Source organism: Lontra canadensis, unplaced genomic scaffold, assembly GCF_010015895.1.
Source record: "Lontra canadensis isolate GAN:19392208 unplaced genomic scaffold, GSC_riverotter_1.0 scaffold11, whole genome shotgun sequence".
Classification (NCBI taxonomy): Eukaryota; Metazoa; Chordata; class Mammalia; order Carnivora; family Mustelidae; genus Lontra; species Lontra canadensis.
In genome coordinates, this window is record NW_022631005.1 from 7,621,496 (window position 1) to 7,634,890 (window position 13,395).

Below are 13,395 nucleotides of genomic sequence, written 5' to 3' on the forward strand. Positions count from 1 at the left end.
TTCTACACAAGAGAGGTGATATTCCAACTTTACAACTGAGGAAACTAAACTAAGGCTTGGAGAAATTAGGTAAGTAGTCCAAAGTTATAAAGATATTAAATGGTGAATTTCAGAATTTGAATTTAGATAAATCTGATTTAAAAATCCATGCTCTTAATCCCTAAAGAAATGGTTCCCGATTTTTAGTGTACCGGAACAATCTAGAAGACTTATTAATTAAAACACACATTGCTGGGTCCTAGTCTCCACAGGTTTTAATACAGCAAGTCTAAGGCAGAACCAAAGGCAAAACTTGTGCATCATTAACAAGTTCTGAGGTAATGCAGCTGCCGCTGATCTGAAGACCATACTTTAAGAACCATTACCCTAAAGTATTTGTTTGCACGTTATTCCTTAAAAAAAAAAAAAAGAGAGAAAAGAAAAGTTAATACTGTCTCCACTTAAAAATAGTTCACATATTTAAATTTTTTTTCTTTTCTCCCTCAATTGCATCCTAAAACAGAGCTCTCTAAACATTTTAAAGCCACTGATTAATATCACTGGTCAATGGATTATAAGCCGGAAGTAATACTAGTGAATACAAATCAGGCAAAACATATAAAGAGTACTAAAAATAAATTTGGTTTTCAGTTAGTAAGAAAGTGTTAAATTCATATTTAAATTTCCTACTTCACTGGGGGGGGGGGAGGCTCTATGAAGAACTAGAAGAACTGATCTGTAAAATGCCAAAAACGATTCTTTTGGCAGGATTAGAAGGAGACATTGTCTCAATGGGCACACCACCAAATGAAACACCTCAAGAATTTTAGTAGGAAAGAAGACTGGCTGTTTTCTTCTCCAGAGAGCAATGAACACGTTTTACTGTGAGTATGCATGCACAGTGTTGACTATGTCTGACACATGATTTATTCTCAATCATTAAATATAAAGAAGTTCTCCTTTTTTTCTGACACACAAACTTACTCTACGCAACAAAAAAGTCCCAAGCTAAAACAGAAATTAAAACAACGAATGTCATCTTTAAGATACAAAGAAAACATGCTGCCAAATATTTAGTTTATGCCAATTTCGATTAATTTTAAGAAACAAAAACAGGGGAAAAAAAGCTAAGGAATCACAGAAATGATCTTAAAAATATTATAATTTCCCCCAAAACATTTTATGTAACTAGTCTCATAAAGTTTATTTTTAGTAATTTCTACACCCAATGTGGGGCTCAAACTCACAATGCTGAGATTAAGAGCTACATGCTCTCCTGGAGGAACCAACCACATGCCCCTTTATGCACTAATTTAAAGACTAAAGTGGAGGGCATCTGGCTGGCTCAGTTGGTAGAGCTCGTGATTCTTAATCTCAGCATCTTGAGTTCAAGACCCACGCTAGGTGTTGAGCCTACTTGAAAAAAAAAAAAAAGAAAGACCAAAATACTATTAGAGGCATAATCATATTTTAATACGAAGAGTGTGAGTTACAATATCTTCAGAGGGATATTTGGTAATATTAGAAAATATGCAGACATCCATATCTTTTGAACCACTTTAAAAAATTTTTCCTATGCTCAAATAAGTTTGTAAACCATGTGGTGTTGCTTAAATGTTGAGTATTTTATACATATGTCTAAAACTCTTCTTCCAGAAATCCACTGAAGTGAAAGGAAAAGAATAAAAAAGAATAAACCTACAATAAAAAAGAAAACAATATAGGAAACAAGACCAAATGAGAGATGTCAACAAAATTCCAGAAGATGGAAACTGGAGCAAAGAATAAGTAGAGGTGAGAAATGTGACCAGCAAATTCCTGCAGGGGAGATACAGTATGGAAGGCAAGCTGATGCATGCTTTAGGACCCAGGCAGGGCACAGAAGTTGTAGGCAGTGGCACAGAAAGAAAGACCTGAAGATGAAAACACGAGGGTTATTACAGGTCTGTACTGGGAGTTGTTACACACCTCTCACCATCTTAAGAGGTGATGCCAACAAGGACAACAGTTGCAAATCAGGAGCAAAAGCTGGCAGGAGGGAGGCAGGGGGCAGAAAATGACCCAAGGCAGCCAGCCAGATGTATTAAACCTCCTACCTCCACACTCAATCTCCGACAGATTTCCCCTCTCTCAGTGGAGGTTACTGTTTTTGAAAAATGATTGTAGGAATCATTTGAAAACTATGATGAAGATACCTTTCTCTAAACAGTATTTGTTAGCTTCTGCCAAGCACTTTGTGGTACTACTAATCTAGGACAACTTCAGTCCAGGTTTAAGACTATAGATCCTTGGACAAAATGAGCAACACCAAAAGAGCTGGATATCCTGAGGAGGGGCAAATCATTTCCAGTTCATGATTACCCTGGAGATAGAATCCTTTGGGTTATCTGTATAAAAAGGGTGGGGAGGAATTTAAGCAGATTTCCCACTCCTCACTTTAGACAGGCTATGGCTTTTATTACAGACTCCCCACCCCTACCCCACAAGGCCATAAAACCTACATATTACTCTTACAAATGTTGCTTCTGGATCAGCAAATGTCTTCAGATCAAAAGTGGCTTCCAGTACTAGGCTCATGTCTCTGAGTTCCCACATTCTTCTTGATTTTGGCCTACCTTTTTAGCTTCTTTAAAAGAAGAATCTTTCTTTATATATCTTGCCAACTTTTAAAGTTGTCCTTAGGAGAAAAGATAGTCTAAATAACCTACCCTACCAATACTTGAAGCAAAAATCTGTATGTTATTTTGTTTCTATAATTTCATAAATTAGACCATTCTAAGGAAACTTAATAGGACATTAAAAAATGCAAAACAATTAGAATCATCACTGACAGACTGAGTACTTTCGGAGATTTATCTCAATGAGATAGAATACACTGAACTTGTCTATATAAAATACCATTATATTATGACCATAAGATTGTAATATGATATATGTAATAAAATACAAGAATACACATGGAAGCATGCCTCAGTATACAGATGCTAAGAAATGGAAGACGGGGCACCTGGGTGGCTCAGTCAGTTAAGCATCCAACTCTTGGTTTCCACTCAGGTCACGATCTCTGGGTCCAGGGACTAAGCTCCACATATTGGGCTCTGTGCTGAGTAGGGAGGAGCTTGCTTGTCCCTCTCATACTCTCTCTCTCTCTCAAATAAATAAAATCCTTTTTTAAAAAAAGAAACTGAAGACAAAACAAAGAAATGGAAAGACATCCATGCTCATGTATTGAAAGAAAATTATTAAAATGTCCAATACTATCCAAAGCAATCTACACATTTAATGCAATCCCCATCAAAATACCAACAACAGTGTTTTTCACAGAACTAGAGTAAACAATCTTAGAATTTATATGGAACCACAAAAGACCCCAATTTACTAAAGCAATTTTGAAAAAGTAAAGCAAAGCTGGAAGAATCACAATTCCAGACTTCAAGTTATATTACAAAGCTACAGTGATCCAAACAGTATGGTCTGGTGAAGAAACAGACACAAAGATTAACAGAATAGAATGGAAAACCCAGAAACGAACCTACAATTGGTCACAATATGGTCAATTAATCTTTGACAAAGCAGGAAAGAATATCCAGTGGTAAGAAGACAATCTCTTCAACAAATGGTGTTGGGAAAACTGGACAGCAATATGTGAAAGAATGAAATTGGACCACTTTCTTATACCATACACAAAAATAAATTCAAAATGGATTAAAGACCTAAATATCAGACATGAAACAATTTAAATCCCAGAGGAGAATATAGGCAGTCACCTCTCTGACATCGGGTATAGCAACTTCTTTCTAGAAATGTCTCCAGAGGCAAGGGAAACAAAAGCAAACATAAACTACTGGGACTACATCAAAATAAAAAGCTTCTGCACAGTGAAGGAAACAACCAACAAAACTAAAAGGCAACCTACTGAATGGGAGAAGATATTAGCATATGACATTATCTAATAAAGGGTTAGTACTGAAAACATAAAGAACTTATATAAACCAACACCCAAAAACCAAATAACCCAATTAAAAATGGGCAAAAGAGCTGACATTTCTCCAAAGAATACAAACAGCCAACAGACACATGAAAAGATGCTCATCATCACTTATCATCAAGGAAATGCAAATCAAAACTACAAGATCTCATCTTACACCTCTCAGAATGGCTAAAACCAAAAACACAAGAAACAACCGGTGTTAGCAAGTGTATGGAGAAAGGGGAATCCTCTTGCACTGTTTGTAGGAATGCAAACTGAAGCAGGTGGCCACTCTGGAAAACAGTATGGAACTTCCTTAAAAAAGTTAAAACTCCCTGGTACAGTAATTGCCCTACTATTTGCCCAAGAAATAAAAAAAATACTAATTCAAAGAGATACATGCACCCCAATGTTGACAGCATTTTCAAAAATAGCTAAATTATGGAAACAGCACAAATATCCATCCTGATGAACAGATAAAGATGTTATGGTCTGTGTATACACACACACACACACTCTCATGCACACACACACACACCCTCAAATATTACTCAGCCACAAAAAAAAAAAAAAAAATCTTGCCATTTGCAATTTGCAATTGCCATTTGCAATTGTAATGCAGTGTAATGTGGATGGAGCCAGAGAATATTAGGCTAAGCAAAATAAGTCAAAGAGAAACAAATACCGTATGATTTCACTCATATGTGGAATTTAAGAAACAAAACAAACGAGCATGGGGAAAGGGAGAGGCAAACCAAAAAAATGCACTCTTCACTATAGAGAACAAACTGATGGGGACCAGAGGGGAGGATAAATTAAATAGGCGATAGGGATTAAAGAGTGTATTGGTTGTGATGAGTACCAGGTATTATATGTAAGCGCTGAATCACTAAATTGTACAACTGAAATTAATATTACACTGTATGTTCACTAACTGGAATTTAAATAAAACTTAAAAAAATAAAAATGCTAAAATCAAAAGTTTTAGAAAAAAATGTTTAGTATCCTAAACCATCTTGGTTTTGGAGTATATTACATTTAATGAGAAATCCAAGCTAATTTACATTCATGCATCTCAATTATTATGAATCTGAGTTCTTAACACAAAAAGTTTCTTTTGTCTAGGTTTTTCACTCAAGTTTAATATTATCAAATATTTAAAAGAGGATCCACCCAAGAAACAACATTCTTGAGTCAGAAAATTCAAAAGCATTAAAAGAAAGAAGTCAACATTATTTATACTCTCATCAAAACCTTAAATTAAATTTTAATAACATTCAAGAAAAAAACAGTCACTCCACCATACAGACAGAAATGTTAGACATAAGCTCCTCCCATTTCTTTTCAAGAGTAAGAATGTAGGTTGGGGTACCTGGGTGGCTCAGTGGATTAAGTCTCTACCTTCGGCTCAGGCCATGATCCCAGGGTCCTGGGATCAAGTCCCGCATCGGGCTCTCTGCTCGGCGGGAAGCCTGCTTCCCCCTCTATCTGCCTGCCTCTCTGCCTACTTGTGATCTTTATCTGTCAAATAAATAAACAAAATCTTAAAAAAAAAAAACAAAAAAGAGTTAAGAATGTATTTGAGAACAATACTTAAGGACAGAGCTAAGAGAGTTAAGTTTGAAATAAAGTATTACTAAAAAATTAAGACAAAATCTGAAGTCAAAGTGATCTAGAAATAATAGTATCTAAGAAGACAAAATTTTTAAAAGAACAATATCGCCAACACTTGGGTCTAAAGAAAAAAAACGTACAAAATCTAAGATGTGGAGAGCCATGGTTCAAGGTCAATTAAGTGAAAAGAAAGAAAATTTATGATCACAAGTTGACATGAAAATATTATGGTATAGCTACCAAAAGTATCAATGCAATCTTAAACAGTACTAGTAAGTATAGTACCCAGAATAAGTGTACCTTCACTAACCAGATCTCTAGCTGAAGTTTATTCTCAGTTTCAAGGCACTATTATCTAAGGGCTTTACACAAATAATTTCAATAGAATCTGTATAAAAGAAAAAGACTAACACGAATATATTCACATGGGGAAGACAAAGGCAATACACTACAAAAATTTTTAAATATGTAAAGGCAATCTTGTCAAAGGCAATCTCTACCTCTTGATGTAAGAATGAAAACCTGTCTGATCTTCCTGGATAAGTAAATATGGGTTAGATGACTGCTTAGATCCTTTTTATTTCTAAAAATAGTATAACAGGGTACCAGTATAAGCTCTAGGTCTAGACTGACTACACAGGCTCAAGTTTTCGTTTCACCACTTTTAAGCATGTGAGTCCAGACAAGGTACTTAATATTTCTTGGTTTTACTTTCCTAATTTGTAAAATAGGGACAACACCAGTTTTATGAAAGCAGCTTAGAAAAGTCCCAGGACAAAGTGAAGAGTCAAATGGCTACCTATTTTTACTTCTGCATCCAAGAAATATTAAGCAAGTATCTTCTATGTGTGGACACTAATTTAGTACCAAAGTTTTAAGCGAGCTTATACCTGAGTTTTTATTCGAGTGACAGTGAAATAAACAAATACAGGACATGAAAGGTCACAAGTAAGATACACAGAAAGCTGAATAAAGAGAATAAAAAGTGATGTTTGCTATTTTAGAAAGTGTGGTGAAGAAAGGATATTCTGATAACACAACATTTGAAAAATACATGAATATTATGAAAAGGTAAGCTAAGACAATAACTCAGTGAAGAATATTTTGAGATAACAAGTAGGCCTAACAGGCTGGAGGAGTTACGGAGATGAGGAAAGTTAAAGGCCAGATCTTACAGGGGCTGCCTTCCAGTACTGCTAAGGACATTAAATGCCTTTAAACTCTCATAGATATGGATACAGATACAGGCTAATTTGTTTTACTACATGACAATATTCAATCCACCACATTAAATGGCAAAGAAGCACTAAAAATACTTAACAATTCTAGCAGTCCCTATTATTCAGTCCGAAATTTAAAAAAAAAAAAAACAAAAAACAAACAAACAAAAAAAAACAGCTGGTAAAAGTAAAATTCTTTTCTAGAAGTCAAGAAAAAAAATATCTTGTCATAATTCTTCTTTCATACCAAAAAGAACATAAGAAAGTATAACGAGGATGAGAAATTTGTCACCTAAGAACAATAGGATAGGAAAAAGACTGTGTATTTATAGGTGAATGAGTCTAATAAACAGCAATGATATTGCTTGTAAAGAACCAAAACTGTCACTGCAATGTTTATGCATTCAAAACTATATAAAGCATACAGTTTGTATATTTAAAATCCACATTATAAAGTATCTAAAAGTTTACTTTTATACAAGAATTATAGAACACTCTTTTAAAAAAGAACATTAAGAGGATAATGGACATGATGAATACCAAGTAATATTTTACTCAGTGTTTATTGTGGGTCAAGAACTATGCTCAATACCTAAGTGTTTGACATGTATTATCTCATATAATTCTCTCAAAATAAAAGCTTAGTGAGTTTAAACTTTGCCCATAGTCAAAGACCTTAAATGAGAGGACTGAAATTCAGGATAATTAGAGTCTTTAAAGGTTTGAATTCTTAGGGTGCCTGGGTGGCTCAGTCAGTTGAGCATCTGACTCTTGGTTTTGGCATAGGTCCTGATCTCAGTGTCATGAGATTGAGCCCTACACCGGGATCCACACAGCAGAGAGTTGACTTGAGATTCTCTCCCTCTCCCTTTACCCCTCTCCCCACTCACGTACTCTCTCTCTAAAATAAAATTAATAAAAGCTTTCTAAAAAAAGTTTTAAATACTGGGTACTACCACCTCTCCTTCTTGTCACACTCTTGCTATTTTTTTCATTCAGCAAAATATTTCTCACCTTGCAGCAATTGACTTACGCTATATATTTGCCAAATTTTCAGTATATCAGATTGCCACATTTAGACTTCTAAGTGCTACATTTAAAATGCCAGCTACTTATCAGTGCTATAACCATATTCTTGAGAAATTAAAAATGCAAGGCACAAGTAACCAAAAAAAAATCACAAAGAGCACATTATTAAATAATTTTTTAAAGATTTTATTTTTAAATAATCTCTACACCCAAAGTGGGGTTCAAACTTACAACCCTGAGATCAAGAGTCTCATGCTCCACCAAATGAGCTAGCTAGGTATCCCTAAAAGGGCTTATTTTAAAATATGCCTCTTCTATTCTGTTCTTAAGTTGAAAAGTCTTAATGGCTCAAATTCAAATTCTTTCAAAAACTTAATAGCTACTATATACTATATACACAGACTAATTCAATATAAATCACCTTAATACTTTAAAAAAAAAAGTCCTTTAAAATGCTGTTGCGGGGCACCTGGGTGGCTCAGTGGGTTAAAGCCTTTGCCTTTGGCTCAGGTCATGATCCCAGAGTCCTGGGATCGAGCCCCACATCGGGCTCTCTGCTCCGCGGGGAGCCTGCTTCCTCCTCTCTCTGCCTACTTGTGATCTCTGCCTGTCAAATAAATAAAAATTAAAAAAAAAAAAGCTGTTGCTTCAGCTCTTTTACATCTTTAATAAAATGCTAAGCATTCTAGGGGCACCTGGGTGGCTCAGTGGGTTAAAGCCTCTGCCTTCGGCTCAGGTCATGATCCCAGGGTCTTGGGACCGAGCCCCGCATCGGGCTCTCTGCTCGGCAGGGAGCCTACTTCCCCTTCTCTCTCTGCCTGCCTCTCTACCTACTTGCGATCACTGTCTGCCAAATAAATAAAATTTTTTTAAAAAATACTAAGCATTCTAAAGACATTTTTTATCCAGCTTAAAGGGCATAAGATAATTTAAAAGATTACTTAATAATAAAAAAAAACAATGAGCTTAGGGGTGCATGGCAGGCTCAGTTGATAAAGCATGTGACTCCTGATCTCGGGGTCATGAGTTTGAGCCCCACATTGCACATAGAGATTACTTAGGGGAAAGAAAAAACCCCAATGAGCCTAAAAATGTTTGTAATATAATCTGTATAAAGTAATACATTCAAACTACAAATTTAAATAAATGACTTTGGCTGGAATTTTGACCAGTTATTCAAAGAACAGTATCAAGGTACAACAGAATGAAAATATGACCAAAGGCCAAGAAATCAATCTGAGTTTTAGTCTCCTCTAGTAAGTCATTTCACCTCTCTAGGCTCAGTTTTTTCATCTGTAAAAGATAGCACTGAATGAAAATGCTACTGAAAGGCCATGCTAGCTCTACAATTTCATTTAAATATGAGAACTTTCATGTTGGATTAAACTAAGATTCTAGGCTTGAGGTTCATATTTTTGAAATGTTTTTCAGGATTAACGTTTCAAAGCTAAAACTGATAAAAACTGTATTACCTTAAGTTCAGCAACTTGTGATGAAATATGCCACATAAGGCTCTCACTTAGGAACTTCATACCATATGGGCCTAGTAGTTCTGATAATGACCTCATTTCTGAAAGGAAATGTAATTAATTTTATACTTTGACAGAGCAAACACTTTCAGAAAACGAATATTAACATACTGAAATGTTCCATTATAGAAGCAAATTATTAATGCAAAAATCCTTAGACAAGTTTCCAGAATAAAAAAGGTAACACAAAGGTAAGTCTAAGATATAATGTATAATGATTATGTATTGAATGAATGTAACTGAATGAACATAGTCATAACAATCAAAAGCCAAAAGAATCAAGGTTTCTTCACTCTATAAAACGTGATAGTTTCATTCACCTGATATGTCAGAATATTCCTCTGCATTGAATGTTAATTCATTTTCTGTAGGTAAGTTCACAAATGCTTTCATTGCAGGGAAATAAGCTATATGACCATTGCTGACTTGTCTTAACAAAGTTTCCAAATACCTAAGGAGAAAAAGTAAATTTATAAAAAGGAGAAATTGATTCAAAATTTATTATGGTATACATTCCTACATAAGTTGACTGATAATAAAAATGAGCACTTACTGATAAAAAAAAAACTTCCTTAAGCAGCTTATTACGAAGTAACTTTTTAACCACTCCTAATTTCTAAATGTGCTTACCAATTTGTATATAGACTTGTAATGGTTGGTTCTCCATGACTGTCTAAATGTTGTGTTTGTTGAAGAAGAACATTATTAAATACTCTTGTAATATCAATTTGCACATAGTTTTCTATTGACTGCAGTACAGTCATGTATGCTCTTACACTTGTCAGAAGCTCTGATGGTTTTGCAATTTCCTGTGTGGCTTGATTATACATAGTCATTCCAACAATTGACCTGGAGGGAAGGGAATAAAAGAACTGACTTTGCATTTATGTAAAAGCCATTCAACATATTGATCTCTGATTAAGCAATAACAATTTTAAATACAATTTGTTTCAAAGCCATGAAATTACTATCATTATTGTCCAAAGAAACAACCTTAAAAAAAAATCAACACTTAAAAGCTAAAATGAAGTAGAAGTATGATTTTAAAAATTCTAAGGACATCAATATTAAAAATGATTTAACAATACAGATGGTTTTAAAAAAAACTTCTTTAACAGGATACACTGTCTGTAGTAGATACAATGGGCTGTTTAATACATAGCTCAAATTCATCTGGCACTATTACATGCCAGTAGTTTTCTTTTACACTTTATACAGATCATCCTCATGTTTAATAACCCTATGATATAGTTATTATCACCGCCATTTCACAGATTAAAAAAAAAAAAAAACCTAAGGCTCAGAACTCAAGGAAAATGAGTAAGTTCACTCTGTTTGGAAGTAGTGGGTCTAGGGTTTAAGCCCACATCTGCCTATAGTGCTGCCACTCAACAAAACGCATGATAGTTAAAACAAGGCAACAAACAAAAAACTTCATGGTTTTTTAATCATTGGCAGCACATAAAACACAGTTGCGTTATGTTTATATACCAATAAACTGTAAGCCTAAAAGGAAACACAAATTTTGAAAATATTTTCCTACCTGATCTTTTCCTCCATTGACCACCCCTATCTTACCATCTTTAAAACTCCCTAAGCGTTAGATCTGTAAAGATCTTAAACTTGTATCTCTAAAGATAAATCCTTAAAGAGAACGACAAACTCCATCAATAGGAAACAATCCCAGAGGGGCACCTGGGTGGCTCAGTAGGTTAAAGCCTCTGCCTTCAGCTCAGGTCATGATGGAGCCCCCACGCATCAGGCTCTCTGCTCAGCAGGGAGCCTGCTTCCTCCTCTCTCTCTGCCTGCCTCTCTGCCTACTTGTGATCTGCCTGTCAAATAAATAAATAAAATCTTAAAAAAAAAAAAAATCCCAGAAGACCAAGTCAAGGTTAATAACTGCTATCTTTGTATATAACCCCTAAAGCCCTAAGACTGTGCTCAAGTGATCAGCAAAAATCAACCAACTAATATGAGCTATTTGGCATAAAAATCTTTCCCAGGTAAACAAGTTTATAGCCTGGCCTTGATTCTCATAACTAAGTAGATGTTTTGTCAAACGAATATCTGTTTCTCTGCGGATTAACAGACCAGACTACGTACAGAGAAAAAAAAGGGAGTGGAAAGTGAACCCTCTCTTCCACCCACCACTCTAACAACCCCCACCAAGTTGAGAATATTTAATAAATACCAGAGTGCATAATAACCTTTTGGTCTAAATGCTATTCTGGGTTTCACTGTCAGGATGCCTCCCTTACTAAAGGAAAGCAACAGACAGTCTTAAACACCTGACTAAGCAACTGACGACTTAACACACAATTTAGTGCCACTTACATATTCTCCTATTTTGCTCTCCAACTGTTGTAGTCTTCTCACAAACTGTAGCTCTAAGCTTTATACTATTTTATTATTACTTATAGTACTTAACACAGTGTCAAGCATATGGTACAAATACTACTTGTTAATGACTATAAAACTGTGAAAAATCCTTGGCTAAATTTTGTTTTTATAAATTGCTCTAAGGCCTTCCAAGAAAAACTTCTCAAATCCATCAATATTTTCTTCAATAATTAAGTGTATAACTTTAGAAAAAAGGTGGGGGAAAGATTTATAAAATTGAAAGGTTTCTGATATCACACACAATATGACTTCAAGAAACATATATAAGACTTATAAATCTCTAATTAGGAATGCCTCAAGAGTCTAGAATTCTACTGGTCTAAGAGCATACATGTGAATTCAGAAAAGATAAGAATTCACCTAGTCCTGATGTTTTCAAACATTTAACTGTAACCAACTAAAAGATATGCATTTGGCATCACGACTCAGTACATACATACCTATGTATAAGTGAAGAGTTTCAAGAACAGTATTTATACTCACTTGTGTGCAGAGCATGGATTTTTTTCTTCTATTCTTTCCTGTTTCTTTTCCTCCCTGCCTCTTCTTTCTTTTTTTAAACACTGACTGCAACTTTCTACATTGACCTCATGACCCTACTTGGTTGCTCCTGTCAGGTGAAATACACTGATTTGCTCCAGTCTTCCCATTTAGCTTATAAGGAACCTAAGGCACACAAAGAGTAACTGGCTTATCCAGTGTTACAACTAGTTAATAACAAGTATGGGACAAGCATCTGAATAACTTAAGTAATTTCCAGTTCACTATTCTCTGTGGTTCCCCATTCATTACTCTTCGTACTGTTATCAGTTCTAATACTTTTCCTCATAAAAGTAAACACTATATGGATATGAAGAACATAACAAACTCATTAACTGAACCAACAAAAGTAGTTTATATTCTTTCTTACTTAGTAAAGCGGATTTCCAGATGAGAAGTCAAATATTCTCGTGGGGTAAACGTATGCTCCCAAACTACCATGTTTGGTACATAATTTATAGAGAAACACAATTCAGAAAGTGCAGTGTGTAATTTATCAAGGCTGAAAAAATATTAATAAACAATAAAATTTTCAACATTTCATCATAGCAATACAAAATTACTTTTATAAACACATCAGACCTTATTTGGGGATAATAACTGCAGAATTCAGTATTCTTCTTTCCTAAACTGACAAGTTCAAAATCCTAAAGGATATTACTAACATGGAGCAGTTTTTTAAAGACAGTATCACTCATTTGTTTCTCCATTCAGATGATAATGACTACAATGATTTAATATAAATAAGAGCTTATTACATGCTCATAAAAACGATCATTTCCAAACCTTGCTATAGTCTCTGTACTGGAGAAAGAAAGTTGTCTATAAAATAGCAAACAGCTTGCTCAACATAAAAAAAGCAATTAAGTAGGAAATTTACTTTAAACAAAACATATGTTCATGTATTACTGCCCACCATGCCTTTCCTCCAAACAAACACACAATCTTTAATAATATCTAGTCTGATATATTCACTTTAAAAATGATGTATGTTCTAATATAATGCATACCAAAATGAAGTCTCAGGCTATCTGATTTTAAATAAATGGAAAACTATGGCTTGCTTTTATAGCATACCCCCCAAATTTTTAGACAGATTCTTTGCCTTCAGTAT

The 13,395-nt window shown here is 34.7% G+C and overlaps 1 protein-coding gene across 5 annotated transcripts in view; it reads right to left on the minus strand.

The window, feature by feature from the left end:
• The window catches only part of NCKAP1 (NCK associated protein 1), a 99,811-nt gene that overhangs the window by 18,720 nt on the left and 67,696 nt on the right, over positions 1 to 13,395 (minus strand). For all 5 annotated transcript variants that reach the window (XM_032856074.1, XM_032856073.1, XM_032856076.1 and 2 more), the window contains 4 exons: positions 12,652 to 12,783; positions 9,972 to 10,190; positions 9,662 to 9,792; positions 9,285 to 9,382 (listed from right to left, as the gene is read on the minus strand). In XM_032856074.1, coding sequence (XP_032711965.1) covers positions 9,285 to 9,382; positions 9,662 to 9,792; positions 9,972 to 10,190; positions 12,652 to 12,783 — 580 coding nt within the window. The remainder of the gene's footprint in view (positions 1 to 9,284; positions 9,383 to 9,661; positions 9,793 to 9,971; positions 10,191 to 12,651; positions 12,784 to 13,395) is intronic.